Source organism: Salvelinus fontinalis, chromosome 40 (genome assembly GCF_029448725.1).
Source record: "Salvelinus fontinalis isolate EN_2023a chromosome 40, ASM2944872v1, whole genome shotgun sequence".
Taxonomy (NCBI): domain Eukaryota; kingdom Metazoa; phylum Chordata; class Actinopteri; order Salmoniformes; family Salmonidae; genus Salvelinus; species Salvelinus fontinalis.
This window is the reverse complement of record NC_074704.1, coordinates 1472498-1491184: the sequence shown is the minus strand read 5'-3', so window position 1 is coordinate 1491184 and position 18687 is coordinate 1472498. Positions and strand designations below refer to the sequence as shown.

The 18687-nt window shown below is 48.1% G+C and overlaps 1 protein-coding gene across 1 annotated transcript; it reads left to right on the top strand.

Annotated features, from left to right (window-relative positions):
- The first annotated feature begins 9110 nt into the window (after nucleotides 1–9110).
- On the top strand, nucleotides 9111–14269 carry LOC129839487 (uncharacterized). The gene is made up of 3 exons (XM_055906972.1): nucleotides 9111–10019; nucleotides 10942–10975; nucleotides 12474–14269. Exons 1-3 carry the CDS (start codon nucleotides 9792–9794, stop codon nucleotides 12881–12883), a joined length of 672 nt encoding a protein of 223 aa, XP_055762947.1. The 5' UTR covers nucleotides 9111–9791; the 3' UTR covers nucleotides 12884–14269.
- Nucleotides 14270–18687: the final 4418 nt, after the last annotated feature.

Genomic DNA, 18687 nt, shown 5'->3' with positions numbered 1-18687 from the left:
GTTAACATTGCCAAAGCAAGTGAGGAATATAATATACAAAAGTGAAATAAACACTTCTCTCTCTCTCTCTCTCTCTGTCTGTCTGTCTGTCTGTCTGTCTGTCTGTCTGTCTGTCTGTCTCTCTCTCTCTCTGTCTGTCTGTCTGTCTGTCTGTCTCTCTCTCTCTCTCTCTCTCTCTGTCTTTCTCTCTCTATATATCTCTCTCTCCATCCCTTCCTCTTTCTCTCTCGCTCCATCCCTTCCTCTTTCTCTCTCTCTCCATCCCTTCCTCTTTCTCTCTCGCTCCATCCCTTCCTCTGTCTCTCTCTCTCCATCCCTTCCTCTATCTCTCTCTCTCCATCCATTCCTCTGTCTCTCTCGCTCCATCCATTCCTCTCTCACTCTCTCTCCATCCCTTCATCTGTCTCTCTCTCTCCATCCCTTCCTCTTTCTCTCTCTCTCCATCCATTCCTCTGTCTCTCTCTCTCCATCCCTTCCTCTGTCTCTCTCACTCCATCCATTCCTCTGTTTCTCTCTCTCCATCCATTCCTCTGTCTCTCTCTCTCCATCCATTCCTCTGTCTCTCTCTCTCCATCCCTTCCTCTGTCTCTCTCTCTCCATCCCTTCCTCTGTCTCTCTCTCTCCATCCCTTCCTCTGTCTCTCTCTATCCATCCCTTCCTCTGTCTCTCTCTCTCCATCCATTCCTCTGTCTCTCTCTCTCCATCCCTTCCTCTTTCTCTCTCGCACCATCCCTTCCTCTTTCTCTCTCTCTCCATCCCTTCCTCTTTCTCTCTCGCTCCATCCCTTCGTCTGTCTCTCTCTCTCCATCCCTTCCTCTATCTCTCTCTCTCCATGCCTTCCTCTGTCTCTCTCTCTCCATCCCTTCCTCTGTCTCTCTCTCTCCATCCCTTCCTCTGTCTCTCTCTCTCCACCCCTTCCTCTGTCTCTCTCTCCATCCCTTCCTCTGTCTCTCTCTCCATCCCTTCCTCTATCTCTCTCTCTCCATCCCTTCCTCTATCTCTCTCTCTCCATCCCTTCCTCTGTCTCTCTCTCTCCATCCCTTCCTCTGTCTCTCTCTCTCCACCCCTTCCTCTGTCTCTCTCTCCATCCCTTCCTCTGTCTCTCTCTCTCCATCCCTTCCTCTATCTCTCTCCATCCCTTCCTCTATCTCTCTCTCTCCATCCCTTCCTCTGTCTCTCTCTCTCCATCCCTTCCTCTGTCTCTCTCTCTCCATCCCTTCCTCTGTCTCTCTCTCTCCACCCCTTCCTCGGTTTCTCTCTCTCCATCCCTTCCTCTGTCTCTCTCTCTCCATCCCTTCCTCTGTCTCTCTCTCTCCATCCCTTCCTCTGTCTCTCTCTCTCCATCCCTTCCTCTGTCTCTCTCTCTCCATCCCTTCCTCTATCTCTCTCTCTCCATCCCTTCCTCTGTCTCTCTCTCCATCCATTCCTCTTTCTCTCTCTACCAGTGGTCATGAGAATGATGTGTGTGTGACTGATACCATGTGTCATCTCAAATCAAAGTTTATTGGTCATATACACAGATTTACAGATGGTATCGCAGGTGCTGCGGAATATAAATACAGTAGTTATATAGGATGAGCCATGACTAGAATATACAGTATTTATGTATGAAGTGGGTAAAATAGTATGTAAATACTATTAAAGGGACCAGTGCTCCATGTCTATGTACACAGGGCAGCAGCCTCTAAGGTGCAGGGATGAGTACTAGCTCGTAGCTGGCTAGTGACTGTGACTAAAAATCAGAGCAGGATACTGGGTGGAGGCTGGTTAGTGACTGTGACTAAAAGTCAGAGCAGGATACTGGGTGGAGGCTGGTTAGTGACTGTGACTAAAGGTTAGGGTAGAGTACTGGGTGGTAGCCGGATAGTGACTGTGACTAAACGTCAGGGTAGAATACTGGCTGGTAGCCGGATAGTGACTGTGACTGTGACTAAAGGTCAGGGTAGAGTACTGGCTGGTAGCCGGATAGTGACTGTGACTAAAGGTCAGGGCAGAGTACTGGCTGGTAGCCGACTAGTGACTGTGACTAAAGGTCAGGGTAGAGTACTGGCTGGTAGCCGGATAGTGACTGTGACTAAAGGTCAGGGTAGAGTACTGGCTGGTAGCCGGATAGTGACTGTGACTAAAGGTCAGGGTAGAGTACTGGCTGGTAGCCGGCTAGTGACTGTGACTGTGACTGTGACTAAAGGTCAGGGTAGAGTACTGGCTGGTAGCCGGATAGTGACTGTGACTAAAGGTCAGGGTAGAGAACTGGCTAGTAGCCGGCTAGTGACTGTGACTGTGACTGTGACTAAAGGTCAGGGTAGAGTACTGGCTGGTAGCCGGATAGTGACTGTGACTAAAGGTCAGGGTAGAGTACTGGCTGGTAGCCGGATAGTGACTGTAACTAAAGGTCAGGGTAGAGAACTGGCTAGTAGCCGGCTAGTGACTGTGACTGTGACTGTGACTAAAGGTCAGGGTAGAGTACTGGCTGGTAGCCGGCTAGTGACTGTGACTGTGACTGTGACTAAAGGTCAGGGTAGAGTACTGGCTGGTAGACGGATAGTGACTGTGACTAAAGGTCAGGGTAGAGTACTGGCTGGTAGCCGGATAGTGACTGTGACTAAAGGTCAGGGTAGAGTACTGGCTGGTAGCCGGCTAGTGACTGTGACTAAAGGTCAGGGATGAGTACTGGCTGGTAGCCGGATAGTGACTGTGACTAAAGGTCAGCGTAAAGTACTGGCTGGTAGCCGGCTAGTGACTGTGACTGTGACTGTGACTAAAGGTCAGGGTAGAGTACTGGCTGGTAGCCGGCTAGTGACTGTGACTAAAGGTCAGGGATGAGTACTGGCTGGTAGCCGGATAGTGACTGTGACTAAAGGTCAGCGTAAAGTACTGGCTGGTAGCCGGCTAGTGACTGTGACTGTGACTGTGACTAAAGGTCAGGGTAGAGTACTGGCTGGTAGCCGGATAGTGAATGTGACTAAAGGTCAGGGTAGAGAACTGGCTGGTAGCCGGATAGTGACTGTGACTAAAGGTCAGGGTAGAGTACTGGCTGGTAGCCGGATAGTGACTGTGACTAAAGGTCAGGGTAGAGAACTGGCTAGTAGCCGGCTAGTGAAGGTGACTGTGACTGTGACTAAAGATCAGGGTAGAGTAACCGGGTGGTAGCCGGCTAGTAACCGTGACTAAAGGTCAGGGTAGAGTAACGGGGTGGTAGCCGGATAGTGACTGTGACTAAAGGTCAGGGTAGAGTACTGGTTGGTAGCCGGCTAGTGACTGTGACTGTGACTAAAGGTCAGGGATGAGTACTGGCTGGTAGCCGTGTAGTGACTGTGACTAAAGGTCAGGGTAGAGTACTGGCTGGTAGCTGGCTAGTGACTGTGACAGTGACTAAAGGTCAGGGTAGAGTACTGGCTGGTAGCCGGCTAGTGACTGTGACTAAAGGTCAGGGATGAGTACTGGCTGGTAGCCGGGTAGTGACTGTGACTAAAGGTCAGGGATGAGTACTGGCTGGTAGCCGGATAGTGACTGTGACTGTGACTAAAGGTCAGGGTAGAGTACTGGCTGGTAGCCGGCTAGTGACTGTGACTAAAGGTCAGGGATGAGTACTGGCTGGTAGCCGGGTAGTGACTGTGACTAAAGGTCAGGGATGAGTACTGGCTGGTAGCCGGGTAGTGACTGTGACTAAAGGTCAGGGTAAAGTACTGGCTGGTAGCCGGATAGTGGTGACTGTTTAACAGTCTGATGGGCTGGAGATGTCTGTCTCCTGTAGTGTCTCAGCCTTCTAGATGATAGCGAGGACAACAGCCGTGGTGGCTGAGGTTCTTCATGATCTTCTTGGCCTTCCTGTGATATCGGGTGCTGTAGGTGTCCTGGAGGACAGGCAGTGTGCCTCCGGTGATGCATTGGGCTGACCGCACCACCCTCTGGAGAGCCCTGCGTTTGCGGACGGCGCCATTTCCGTATCAGGCGGTGACACATGTGCTATCCAAGTCGGCATACCCTGGACACGTGCCCATGAGCTGAACTATAGCTGTTGAGGTGAGCCATGGGTCCGGACGAGACCTTTCAAACCATTAAGGTTACATGTGTCCTAATACAACGTAGCGTAACAGAAAAGCCTGAAACTACATCCTCTACGTATTGGTCTTCACCAGTGGAAAAAAAACACTGTTGGGGGAGGTTCTCTTCTGTGATCTTCAACCAATCCAGAACATCTGGAGGTGGAGTTAAGATGGAGTGTTGCCTAGGCAACGTTCCGAAAGCCGAAGTCACGTCACGTGCTCTCTCTTCCAAAACACCTGAAAAACCGTAACATCACAATGTTAGAGACCCCCTAGAGGCTACATGGGTCCAGACGAGTAGAAAGGACAGGACAGTAGAGTGGTGGATGACAGGACAGTAGAGCAGTGGATGACAGGACAGTAGAGTGGTGGATGACAGGACTGTAGAGTGGTGGATGACAGGACAGTAGAGTGGTGGATGACAGGACAGTAGAGTGGTGGATGACAGGACAGTAGAGTGGTGGATGACAGGACAGTAGAGTGGTGGATGACAGGACTGTAGAGTGGTGGATGACAGGACAGTAGAGCAGTGGATGACAGGACTGTAGAGTGGTGGATGACAGGACTGTAGAGTGGTGGATGACAGGACAGTAGAGCAGTGGATGACAGGACAGTAGAGTGGTGGATGACAGGACAGTAGAGCAGTGGATGACAGGACAGGACAGCAGAGTGGTGGATGACAGGACAGGACAGCAGAGTGGTGGATGACAGGACAGTAGAGTGGTGGATGACAGGACAGTAGAGTGGTGGATGACAGGACAGGACAGTAGAGTGGTGGATGACAGGGCAGCAGAGTGGTGGATGACAGGACAGGACAGTAGAGTGGTGGATGACAGGACAGGACAGTAGAGTGGTGGATGACAGGACAGGACAGCAGAGTTGTGGATGACAGGACAGGACAGCAGAGTGGTGGATGACAGGACAGCAGAGTGGTGGATGACAGGACAGTAGAGTGGTGGATGACAGGACAAGGCAGCAGAGTGGTGGATGACAGGACAGGGCAGCAGAGTGGTGGATGACAGGACAGTAGAGTGGTGAATGACAGGACAGGGCAGCAGAGTGGTGGATGACAGGACAGGACAGCAGAGTTGTGGATGACAGGACAGGACAGCAGAGTGGTGGATGACAGGACAGTAGAGTGGTGGATGACAGGACAGGACAGTAGAGTGGTGGATGATAGGACAGGACAACAGAGTGGTGGATGACAGGACAGGACAGTAGAGTGGTGGATGACAGGACAGGACAGTAGAGTGGTGGATGACAGGACAGGACAGCAGAGTGGTGGATGACAGGACAGTAGAGTGGTGGATGACAGGACAGGACAGTAGAGTGGTGGATGATAGGACAGGACAGCAGAGTGGTGGATGACAGGACAGGACAGTAGAGTGGTGGATGACAGGACAGGACAGCAGAGTGGTGGATGACAGGACAGTAGAGTGGTGGATGACAGGACAGGACAGTAGAGTGGTGGATGACAGGACAGGACAGTAGAGTGGTGGATGACAGGACAGGACAGTAGAGTGGTGGATGACAGGACAGGACAGTAGAGTGGTGGATGACAGGACAGGACAGTAGAGTTGTGGATGACAGGACAGGACAGTAGAGTGGTGGATGACAGGACAGGACAGTAGAGTGGTGGATGACAGGACAGGACAGTAGAGTGGTGGATGACAGGACAGGACAGTAGAGTGGTGGATGACAGGACAGTAGAGTGGTGGATGACAGGACAGCAGAGTGGTGGATGACAGGACAGCAGAGTGGTGGATGACAGGACAGGACAGTAGAGTGGTGGATGACAGGACAGGACAGTAGAGTGGTGGATGACAGGACAGGACAGCAGAGTGGTGGATGACAGGACAGCAGAGTGATGGATGACAGGACAGGACAGTAGAGTGGTGGATGACAGGACAGGACAGTAGAGTGGTGGATGACAGGACAGGACAGTAGAGTGGTGGATGACAGGACAGTAGAGTGGTGGATGACAGGACAGGACAGTAGAGTGGTGGATGACAGGACAGCAGAGTGGTGGATGACAGGACAGGACAGTAGAGTGGTGGATGACAGGACAGGACAGCAGAGTGGTGGATGACAGGACAGTAGAGTGGTGGATGACAGGACAGGACAGCAGAGTGGTGGATGACAGGACAGGACAGTAGAGTGGTGGATGACAGGACAGGACAGCAGAGTGGTGGATGACAGGACAGGACAGTAGAGTGGTGGATGACAGGACAGGACAGTAGAGTGGTGGATGTCAGGACAGGACAGCAGAGTGGTGGATGACAGGACAGGACAGTAGAGTGGTGGATGACAGGACAGGACAGTAGAGTGGTGGATGACAGGACAGTAGAGTGGTGGATGACAGGACAGGACAGTAGAGTGGTGGATGTCAGGACAGGACAGCAGAGTGGTGGATGACAGGACAGGACAGTAGAGTGGTGGATGTCAGGACAGTAGAGTGGTGGATGACAGGACAGCAGAGTGGTGGATGACAGGACAGCAGAGTGGTGGATGACAGGACAGTAGAGTGGTGGATGACAGGACAGGACAGCAGAGTGGTGGATGACAGGACAGGACAGTAGAGTGGTGGATGTCAGGACAGTAGAGTGGTGGATGACAGGACAGGACAGCAGAGTGGTGGATGACAGGACAGGACAGTAGAGTGGTGGATGACAGGACAGGACAGTAGAGTGGTGAATGACAGGACAGGACAGCAGAGTGGTGGATGACAGGACAGTAGAGTGGTGGATGACAGGACAGGACAGTAGAGTGGTGGATGACAGGACAGTAGAGTGGTGGATGACAGGACAGGACAGTAGAGTGGTGGATGACAGGACAGTAGAGTGGTGGATGACAGGACAGGACAGTAGAGTGGTGGATGACAGGACAGGACAGTAGAGTGGTGGATGACAGGACAGGACAGTAGAGTGGTGAATGACAGGACAGGACAGCAGAGTGGTGGATGACAGGACAGGACAGCAGAGTGGTGGATGACAGGACAGTAGAGTGGTGGATGACAGGACAGGACAGTAGAGTGGTGAATGACAGGACAGGACAGTAGAGTGGTGGATGACAGGACAGGACAGCAGAGTGGTGGATGACAGGACAGGACAGTAGAGTGGTGGATGACAGGACAGGACAGTAGAGTGGTGGATGACAGGACAGGACAGTAGAGTGGTGGATGACAGGACAGCAGAGTGGTGGATGACAGGACAGTAGAGTGGTGGATGACAGGGCAGCAGAGTGGTGGATGACAGGACAGGACAGCAGAGTGGCGGATGAAAGGACAGTAGAATGGTGGATGACAGGACAGGACAGTAGAGTTGTGGATGACAGGACAGGACAGTAGAGTGGTGGATGACAGGTCAGGACAGTAGAGTTGTGGATGACAGGACAGGACAGTAGAGTGGTGGATGACAGGACAGGACAGTAGAGTGGTGGATGACAGGACAGTAGAGTGGTGAATCACCCCCTCCCTACCTCCTGTTCGTCTCACATCATCTATCACCCCTCCCTCTGTCCTCCCTTTCCCGCTCTCTTCCTCGCCTTGTGTTGACCTGCTGGTGAGGGAGTCAGTAAATGAGAGCTGATAAAAATACATTGACTCTCCTGGAACAAACAGGGAAGTGTTCACTTTCATGAGGGAAGTTAACATAGTCTACAGTTTGTGGACTTTCTGCTGTCAATATAAACACACACACACACACACACACACACACACACACACACACACACACACACACACACACACACACACACACACACACACACACACACACACACACACACACACACACACACACACACTGTCAGGTGTGCACGTACATCTATGTTCTGTCACCAATGTCCCCTCTATCTCTCACTCTCTCTCTTTCTTTCTCTCACTTTGTCTCTGTCTCTCTTTTCTTTCTTTCTCTCTTTCTCCCTTCACCTTCTCTTGCCTTCTCCTTCCACCCCCTCACTTTTTCTCCACCTCTCTCTCTTTCTAGTCGATACCAACGGGGAAATTCCTTTAGGTGAATCTCCGCACTTACAACCCCTTTCTCCCTCCTTCCCTTTCTCTCCCTTCTTCCCCTTCTCCTCCCCTTCTTCCCCTTCTCCTCCCCTTCTTCCCCTTCTCCTCCCCTTCTTCCACCCAGACCAAGAATCGAAAGTATAGTGCTAGGGATTTCCTAAAGATCCAGTAATGGTATGTGGTCCAATTGGCACCCTGTTTCCTATATCAGTGTACTACTTTTGACCAGGGCCCATAGGGCTCACCATATAGGGAATAGGGTACCATTTAGGATGCAGACACACTATGCTGCAGGGCTAAGACTACTCATGACACGTGGTCTCTGTGTGTGTGTCTGTGTCTCTGGGTGTGTGTGTGTGTGTGTGTGTGTGTGTGTGTGTGTGTGTGTGTGTGTGTGTGTGTGTGTGTGTGTGTGTGTGTGTGTGTGTGTGTGTGTGTGTGTGTGTGTGTGTGTGTGTGTGTGTGTGTGTGTGTGTGTGTGTGTGTGTGTGTGTGTGTGTCTGTGTTCAATCAGAATGGGTGGGTTCTGAATGAATAATATGCCAGTACATATACCCAGCAACATGCTCTCTAGACCATAATAATAACAATAACTGTTTACATTTGAATCAAAGTTGATCAATAGTTTAGGACACTATTATTTCAGTATTTCTTTGCCAAAGACAAATAGTATATATTGCATCAACCAATCAATCAAACTTGTTTTTGTAAAACCCTTTTTACATCAGCAGTTGTCACAAAGTGCTTTACAGATACCTGGACCACAAAGAGCAAGGGAAACGGTTAGGTTGACAGGTTGTTGGATGGTTGCCATGAACCAACAGAAAACGGTTTGTAACGATGGAATAGCAACATCCTGGGGAAAAGTAGTCCCACACTAGGCTGGGTTAGTGTTAGTGCTGCTATCGCTTTCTCTAGCTCTCTCTCTTTCCATCTCTCCATCTCTCTCTCGTTTCTAAGCGAGTCTCTCTCTCTCATTTCTAAGCGAGAGTCTCTCGCTCTCTTTCGCTCTTTCTTTCTCTCTCTCTCTTGTTTCTTCCCCCTCTCTCTACTCTCTCTCTTACTCTCTCTCTCTGTCGTTTCTCTCCCCCTCTCTCTTTCTCTCTCCCTCTCTCATTTCTTTACCCATTCTCTCTATCCCCCCCTCTCTCTCTCTCTCTCTCTCTCTCGATCTCTCTCTCTCTCTCTTGTTTCCCACCGTACTGCTCCGCTTGCGCAAAGCGAAAGCAGCAGCGGAAAGTCTCAGGCAGCTCCTGCTCTCAGTTCACGCTTCACTTCACAACGTGTCATAGCAATGGAGAGGAGGGGAAGGAGGAGACGAGAGAGAACGAGGGGGCGAGGGAAACCCGAACCCATGACTTCCGCGTATTTTCCTCTCTCTAGTCTCGCATCTCAAGCCACCCAACCTCTCAGAGTGGTATAAAAAGGCATGGGTTATGGTGCTTAATTTCAAACTCGGGGCAGGAACTTAATAGCCTATACGCAGCCCAATCCAGTTCGATTTGGATATTAAACAATTTACCGGTAACCCGAAGTCATAACGTGGTTAGCCAACGTCCGAAGAAGGATTTTACATTTTTTTGGAGTCCTCCTGTTTTCTTGCAGTGGACAGTTCTTCTGACCCGGTTCTTCTGACCGACTCGTAAAACGGATAATTCTGTAGAGCTTCTGGGATCGACACACACACACACCCGTTTTCTTCTGGAACTCTGTGTGATCACCAGGAACCTGAGATGGATGTGGAATCTCAGAAGAGCGCACGCCCCCGTGGACGGTGCCTGGACGTTTTCTTGGTCGGCTCTATCGTTTTGCTCTTCCTAACGGTGGCGACAGTTGTTGTCTTGGGAACTTTGGCTCTTGTGAAGCTACGGTCAGAGATCGGGGTTAAACCTTCTGTTGTGGATATGCAAGGTACATCGGAGACGCACCATGGCGTGCCCCATCCCTTAACCGCGTACAAGGTGAGTACAGTAGCTAACAGCTACTAGTACAGTAGCTATTAATAACATGTTATGAAGTTTATTGTCTGACTGAACAAAAAATACAATGATGTGTTTATGGATGAAAACGGTTCATTTTGATTCTATAAGTAGGTCTATATATCAATGAGCTTTCCCTTTAGAGGTGCAGACTGTGGACAGTTTATTATAATGTCATACGTTTTAGGTGGAACCTATTGATATCTAATTCTGAAGTTGAGCCTCTGAATGATCAATAATACAGTTTAAAGAGGTAATCTGCGATTGCTACATCCATTTTGGACTTTTAAACCACTGAAACATAGAACTACCCATTGACTCTTGAAGAATGTCACTTAAATTAGCTTTTTTCTTAAACTTCTAGTTCCCCGTCAGAAGTCAAAATATCAGCTTGTTTTACAGAGTATCATGTAGATGTCATGGATGGTCAGTCCTTGCCTTCATAGCTCTGTCCATTCATTTTAGTGCTTACATTTCTCTAGCCTCTTCTCTCAGTCGTTCACCAAATAAAAGGTGTGTTGGCCACTTTGTTGTTGTTTGAACTCTAGATTACCCCTTTAAGGATTTAAGTCCACACAACGATACAAGTGTGTAAGCTCCAATGGCAAAAAATAGTGCACTTCCTAGGGAATAGGGAGACAAAGTAGTGCAACACATACATAAGCAATAGGTTGCCAAAGAAGTGCCCTTGAGTGCCAGAGTTTTGCACTATATAAATAGGGAATCAAAGTAGTGCACTACAAAGGGAATAGGGATTTAAAGTAGTGCACTACATACATAGGGATTACGTTGCCAGAGTAGTGCACTACATAGGGAATAGGTTGCCAGAGTAGTGTGCTCCATCCAGACATAGGGTGTGTTACCTCTCTAACTGTCCTCCCTACTCTTCTTCCCCATCCCTCAGATGCAGAACGTGGCCTACGTGCAGCTCACCTCCGGTAAGTTCAATCACCTTTCGACTGTCATTTTAAACCCACCGTCATGGAGATGAAGCTGTGACACTGAATGATGTTCGACTTCTCTTCTCTTTCTATCAGTTGTCCGTTGTAGGAGTGTTGATTTTCATTTTATTAAGCCAGTTAAGAACAAATTCTTGTTTACAATGACGGCCTACATCGATCAGGTCCAACCTGTCCGTGTAATCTTATTCATTTTTATCTAAAAGGCTGATCCTAGATCAGCCCTACAACTCTGAGATGCATTTGGGGATATGGTGTCGCTCTGGATAAGAGCCACTGCTAAATTACCAACATGGAATGTAAACATAGTCCTTGATTAGTGTCCTAACCAAATGGAATGTAAACGTAGTCCTTGATTAGTGTCCTAACCAAATGGAATGTAAATGTAGTCCTTAATTATTGTCCTAACCAAATGGAATGTAAACGTAGTCCTTGATTAGTGTCCTAACCAAATGGAATGTAAACGTAGTCCTTGATTAGTGTCCTAACCAAATGAAATGTAAACGTAGTCCTTAATTATTGTCCTAACCAAATGGAATGTAAACATAGTCCTTGATTAGTGTCCTAAACAAATGGAATGTAAACGTAGTCCTTGATTAGTGTCCTAACCAAATGGAATGTAAACGTAGTCCTTAATTATTGTCCTAACCAAATGGAATGTAAACGTAGTCCTTGATTAGTGTCCTAACCAAATGGAATGTATACGTAGTCCTTGATTAGTGTCCTAACCAAATGAAATGTAAACGTAGTCCTTAATTATTGTACTAACCAAATGAAATGTAAACATAGTCCTTGATTAGTGTCCTAACCAAATGGAATGTAAACGTAGTCCTTGATTAGTGTCCTAACCAAATGGAATGTAAACGTAGTCCTTAATTATTGTCCTAACCAAATGGAATGTAAACGTAGTCCTTGATTAGTGTCCTAACCAAATGGAATGTAAACGTAGTCCTTGATTAGTGTCCTAACCAAATGGAATGTAAACGTAGTCCTTGATTAGTGTCCTAACTAAATGGAATGTAAACATAGTCCTTGATTAGTGTCCTAACCAAATGAAATGTAAACGTAGTCCTTGAATAGTGTCCTAACCAAATGGAATGTAAACGTAGTCCTTGATTAGTGTCCTAACCAAATGGAATGTAAACGTAGTCCTTGATTAGTGTCCTAACCAAATGAAATGTAAACGTAGTCCTTGATTAGTGTCCTAACCAAATGGAATGTAAACGTAGTCCTTGATTAGTGTCCTAACCAAATGGAATGTAAACGTAGTCCTTGATTAGTGTCCTAACCAAATGGAATGTAAACGTAGTCCTTGATTAGTGTCCTAACCAAATGGAATGTAAACGTAGTCCTTGATTAGTGTCCTAACCAAATAGAATGTTAACATAGTCCTTGATTAGTGTCCTAACCAAATGGAATGTTAACATAGTCCTTGATTAGTGTCCTAACTGTTGTGTGTTCCTGTCTCCCCCTTCAGCCAAGCTGGAGAACAGCACAATGTCCTGGTCCCAGATCGAACGTGGACTGGAGTCCTCTGTTGGAGATCAGTACCATTACAACCTTCAACAACATACGTTGCAAGCCAAGCAGGATGGCCTCTACTTCCTGTACCTGGACCTCCAGCTCACCTGTACCGCCAAATGTAAGCGGGGCACCCTCGTCGTCCAGATTGAAAGTCACCGTGACGAAAAGCTCACCTGCCAGGTGGAGCTCCCAGAGTGGTCAGTGTCAAACCCTGTGACAACGGTAACCAGGAAGTGCTGGAGGGTGACACGACTGGACTCAAAGAGCCAGTTGATTGGCCGTATGGTGGTGCAGGAAGCACAGGACACGTTCTGGAAACTGGTCATGAACGCATCCGGAATGGGAGTTTTCTTATTGGGTTGATATGGGCCACGTTCAGTAGCTAAACGTTGTGAAACGTTGCAGATAGAGATGCCGTGAACAGAGCCGGCGTTATTCCTTCATTAAGATGTCAGGGAGGCATATAGTTCTACATTGCTGCTATCTGAACATTCCCAAACGTTGCGTCCTGCTGAACGCACCCCTGGGATGGAAGTTAGGGCTCCGCCACAGACGAAGGGAAGGAAACGAGAAAAGAAAGCGAGCTAAGGGTACTGAGATGCACCCCATCTAGGAGAACTTGCAGACAGAGAGAGTCTTCCCACCATGCAATGTTTGTGGACTTTGGCCTCTGTTGCTCAGGACATCTCCATGGAAACAATTTAAACTTAACAATTCAGGTCTATTTATATGTGTATTTATTGTATGTAAATATATTGAATGTATAAATATGTGTATTTATATATTTGTACTCAGGGTTACAATGTTTTGTTTATTGTTGTGTGTAGATGCCACTACGTCGGTGCTGGTGTGGATGATAAATTCACATGTATTTTCTGGTTGAGGGGAGAATTGTGAAGTGGGGGGGCAGACATGTACAATACACATGATATACTGTGTATATACATGGATACATGATGTCATTGATTTGATATGCCTTATTACCGTTGCTTGGCAACCACAGTAACCTCCTCAGAGTCTTCAGGTGGGGTTGTGTTCTGTTCAGGAACAACAACAAAATGGACTCTTATTTTCCTAAAGGTAGAGACTCGGCGATGTGTCAAAGGTGCAGAAAGTAATCAGCCTGGTGGGTTCTCCGCTGTTCTGTTCCCGTGGCTACCACGTTGTGACAGCGTGAAGCCCACCCGTACAGATGCTGTGTGAGACTGAAGACGAGCATCTCGCTCAGCTCAATATCAGCGGTGTTGCCCGTGGCAACGTCGTTTGGCTGAGTCTAACTCTTAACTTTGTTTCCTACGATATGATTGGCTGTGTGCCGGCCAGGCAGCCTCCGAGGTACTGTACTCACCGAGTGAGAGAATGAATGATCTTAGTCACAGAGCTCAGCAAGGATGCATTCCAAATGGCACACTCATTCCATATATAGTGCACTACCCTTGACTAGAGTCTATAGGGTAGTAGTGCACTACCCTTGACTAGAGTCTATAGGGTAGTAGTGCACTATATAGGAGCAGGATGCCATTTGGAACGCAAGCATGGGCTTCCAATCCAGTGTGGGCGTCCACACCTCATGTCAGGAGGAACTCAGTGACATCATTATATTTCCAAGTGGACGACATGATATCATTTGCACAGGTCACTATGACCAATGGATGAATGTATTTATAAATTAGATGTTTATTATGTGTTATTTATGTATTATTTATGTTTAATTAACTGTGTTTATGCTGAACTAGGCAATAAACCTGGATATACACAAGCTCTAGTGTGTGTGTTTGTGTGTGTCTGTGCGTGCGTGCGTGCGTGCGTGTGTATGTATGCTTGTGTTTGTGTTTGTGTGGAAGATGGAACTTTAGTAAGGTAAGTAAAAGTTCCCCGCTGCCGAGAACACAGTGTCAAGTCACTTCTTGTTTCCAACTGCTCCACTGGTGTGGAAAACTGTATGTCTGTGTGTGTACACTAACAAACAACCACAGAAACAAACCAGTTAGTGGAACAATTATCAGAGTTACCAGAGAAACACACTATTTGTCTGTCTGTCTGTCTGTCTGTCTGTCTGTCTGTCTGTCTGTCTGTCTGTGTATGTATGTACACTAACAAACAACCACAGAAACAAACCAGTTAGTGTAACAATTATCAGAGTTACCAGAGAAACGCACTATTTATATGTCTGTCTGCGTGCGTGTGTGACTGTCTGCTCCACTTAACGAAACATCATCGTCAGATCTCTGGAAAGTTCCAAACAGTAGTATGGCTGACTCAGCATCGCACAGTCTCAGTACACGTCCCTCCGCCCCTCCCTCCGCCACCACATCCTCCTCTCCTCTCAGCACACGTAGAGGGCCTCTCTGCCTGTGGTTAACGTGTGTGGAGAGATGCACAGTAGCTGCTGTGGTGAGAACAGGAAAGAGCCGGGAACGAAAGACAAGCTACTGTTGAACTCTGTTACCTGCAGACGTGTGTGTGTGTGTGTGTGTGTGTGTGTGTGTGTGTGTGTGTGTGTGTGTGTGTGTGTGTGTGTGTGTGTGTGTGTGCGTGTGCGTGTGCGTGTGCGTGTGTGTGTGTGTGTGCGTGTATACGTTCCTAAGAGGTGATCAAATCAGCGTCAAAGCATGAGAAACGGCCAGCGTCACAAATGGCATCCTTTTCCCTACATAGTGCACTACTGTTACCCAGAGCCCTATGGACCCTGTTGAAAAGTAGTGCACTACTATTACCCAGAGCCCTATGGACCCTGTTGAAAAGTAGTGCACTACTATTACCCAGAGCCCTATGGACCCTGTTGAAAGTAGTGCACTACTATTACCCAGAGCCCTATGGACCCTGTTGAAAAGTAGTGCACTACTATTACCCAGAGCCCTGTGGGCCCTGTTGAAAGTAGTGCACTACTATTACCCAGAGCCCTATGGACCCTGTTGAAAGTAGTGCACTACTATTACCCAGAGCCCTATGGACCCTGTTGAAATGTAGTGCACTACTATTACCCAGAGCCCTATGGACCCTGTTGAAAAGTAGTGCACTACTATTACCCAGAGCCCTATGGACCCTGTTGAAAGTAGTGCACTACTATTACCCAGAGCCCTATGGACCCTGTTGAAAAGTAGTGCACTACTATTACCCAGAGCCCTGTGGGCCCTGTTGAAAGTAGTGCACTATTATTACCCAGAGCCCTATGGACCCTGTTGAAAAGTAGTGCACTACTATTACCCAGAGCCCTATGGACCCTGTTGAAAAGTAGTGCACTACTATTACTCAGAGCCCTATGGGCCCTGTTGAAAAGGAGTGCACTACTATTACCCAGAGCCCTATGGGCCCTGTTGAAAAGGAGTGCACTACTATTACCCAGAGCCCTATGGACCCTGTTGAAAAGTAGTGCACTACTATTACCCAGAGCCCTGTGGGCCCTGTTGAAAGTAGTGCACTACTATTACCCAGAGCCCTATGGACCCTGTTGAAAAGTAGTGCACTACTATTACCCAGAGCCCTATGGACCCTGTTGAAAAGTAGTGCACTACTATTACCCAGAGCCCTCTGGGCCCTGTTGAAAAGTAGTGCACTACTATTACCCAGAGCCCTATGGGCCCTGTTGAAAAGTAGTGCACTACTATTACCCAGAGCCCTATGGGCCCTGTTGAAAAGTAGTACACTACTATTACATTTACATTTAAGTCACTTAGCAGACGCTCTTATCCAGAGCGACTTACAAATTGGTGCATTCACCTTATGATATCCAGTGGAACAGCCACTTTACAATAGTGCATCTAAATCTTTTAAGGAAGGGGGGGGGGGGGGGGGGGGTTAGAAGGATTACTTTATCCTATCCAAGGTATTCCTTAAATAGGTGGGGTTTCAGGTGTCTCCGGAAGGTGGTGATTGACTCCGCTGTCCTGGCGTCATGAGGGAGTTTGTTCCACCATTGGGGTGCCAGAGCAGCGAACAGTTTTGACTGGGCTGAGCAGGAACTGTACTTCCTCAGTGGTAGGGAGGCGAGCAGGCCAGAGGTGGATGAACGCAGTGCCCTTGTTTGGGTGTAGGGCCTTATCAGAGCCTGAAGGTACTGAGGTGCCGTTCCCCTCACAGCTCCGTAAGCAAGCACCATGGTCTTGTAGCGGATGCGAGCTTCAACTGGAAGCCAGTGGAGAGAGCGGAGGAGCGGGGTGACGTGAGAGAACTTGGGAAGGTTGAACACCAGACGGGCTGCGGCGTTCTGGATGAGTTGTAGGGGTTTAATGGCACAGGCAGGGAGCCCAGCCAACAGCGAGTTGCAGTAATCCAGACGGGAGATGACAAGTGCCTGGATTAGAACCTGCGCCGCTTCCTGTGTGAGGCAGGGTCGTACTCTGCGGATGTTGTAGAGCATGAACCTACAGGAACGGGCCACCGCCTTGATGTTAGTGAGCCCTATGGACCCTGTTGAAAAGTAGTGCACTGCTATTACCCAGAGCCCTATGGGCCCTGTTGAAAGTAGTGCACTACTATTACCCAGAGCCCTCTGGACCCTGTTGAAAAGTAGTGCACTGCTATTACCCAGAGCCCTATGGACCCTGTTGAAAAGTAGTGCACTACTATTACCCAGAGCCCTATGGGCCCTGTTGAAAAGTAGTGCACTACTATTACCCAGAGCCCTATGGGCCCTGTTGAAAAGTAGCACACTACTATTACCCAGAGCCCTATGGACCCTGTTGAAAAGTAGTGCACTACTATTACCCAGAGCCCTATGGACCATGTTGAAAAGTAGTGCACTACTATTACCCAGAGCCCTATGGACCCTGTTGAAAAGTAGTGCACTACTATTACCCAGAGCCCTATGGACCCTGTTGAAAAGTAGTACACTACTATTACCCAGAGACCTATGGACCCTGTTGAAAAGTAGTGCACTACTATTACCCAGAGCCCTATGGACCCTGTTGAAAAGTAGTGCACTACTATTACCCAGAGCCCTATGGACCCTGTTGAAAAGTAGTGCACTACTATTACCCAGAGCCCTATGGACCCTGTTGAAAAGTAGTGCACTACTATTACCCAGAGCCCTATGGGCCCTGTTGAAAAGTAGTGCACTACTATTACCCAGAGCCCTATGGGCCCTGTTGAAAAGTAGTGCACTACTATTACCCAGAGCCCTATGGGCCCTGTTGAAAAGTAGTGCACTACTATTACCCAGAGCCCTATGGACCCTGTTGAAAAGTAGTGCACTACTATTACCCAGAGCCCTATGGACCCTGTTGAAAAGTAGTGCACTACTATTACCCAGAGCCCTATGGGCCCTGTTGAAAAGTAGTGCACTACTATTACCCAGAGCCCTATGGACCCTGTTGAAAAGTAGTGCACTACTATTACCCAGAGCCTTTGGGCCCTGTTGAAAAGTAGCACACTACTATTACCCAGAGCCCTATGGACCCTGTTGAAAAGTAGTGCACTACTATTACCCAGAGCCCTATGGACCATGTTGAAAAGTAGTGCACTACTATTACCCAGAGCCCTATGGGCCCTGTTGAAAAGTAGTGCACTACTATTACCCAGAGCCCTATGGACCCTGTTGAAAAGTAGTGCACTACTATTACCCAGAGCCCTTTGGACCCTGTTGAAAAGTAGTGCACTACTATTACCCAGAGCCCTATGGGCCCTGTTGAAAAGTAGTGCACTACTATTACCCAGAGCCCTTTGGACCCTGTTGAAAAGTAGTGCACTACTATTACCCAGAGCCCTATGGACCCTGTTGAAAAGTAGTGCACTACTATTACCCAGAGCCCTATGGGCCCTGTTGAAAAGTAGTGCACTACTATTACCCAGAGCCCTATGGACCCTGTTGAAAAGTAGTGCACTACTATTACCCAGAGCCCTATGGGCCCTGTTGAAAAGTAGCACACTACTATTACCCAGAGCCCTATGGACCCTGTTGAAAAGTAGTGCACTACTATTACCCAGAGCCCTATGGACCATGTTGAAAAGTAGTGCACTACTATTACCCAGAGCCCTATGGGCCCTGTTGAAAAGTAGTGCACTACTATTACCCAGAGCCCTATGGACCCTGTTGAAAAGTAGTGCACTACTATTACCCAGAGCCCTATGGACCCTGTTGAAAAGTAGTGCACTATATAGGGAATAGGGTGTTTTTTTTGTATTCATGATTTGTTAATCTGTTGTTCATGATTCACATGGATCTGTAG

Excerpts from the sequence above, each read along its gene's own strand:
- LOC129839487 (XM_055906972.1), top strand. The coding sequence starts at position 9,792 with ATGGATGTGGAATCTCAGAAGAGCGCACGCCCCCGTGGACGGTGCCTG. Across the intron at positions 10,020-10,941 it reads ATCCCTTAACCGCGTACAAG|ATGCAGAACGTGGCCTACGT; the intron begins GTGAGTACAGTA and ends CCCATCCCTCAG. Across the intron at positions 10,976-12,473 it reads CTACGTGCAGCTCACCTCCG|CCAAGCTGGAGAACAGCACA; the intron begins GTAAGTTCAATC and ends CTCCCCCTTCAG.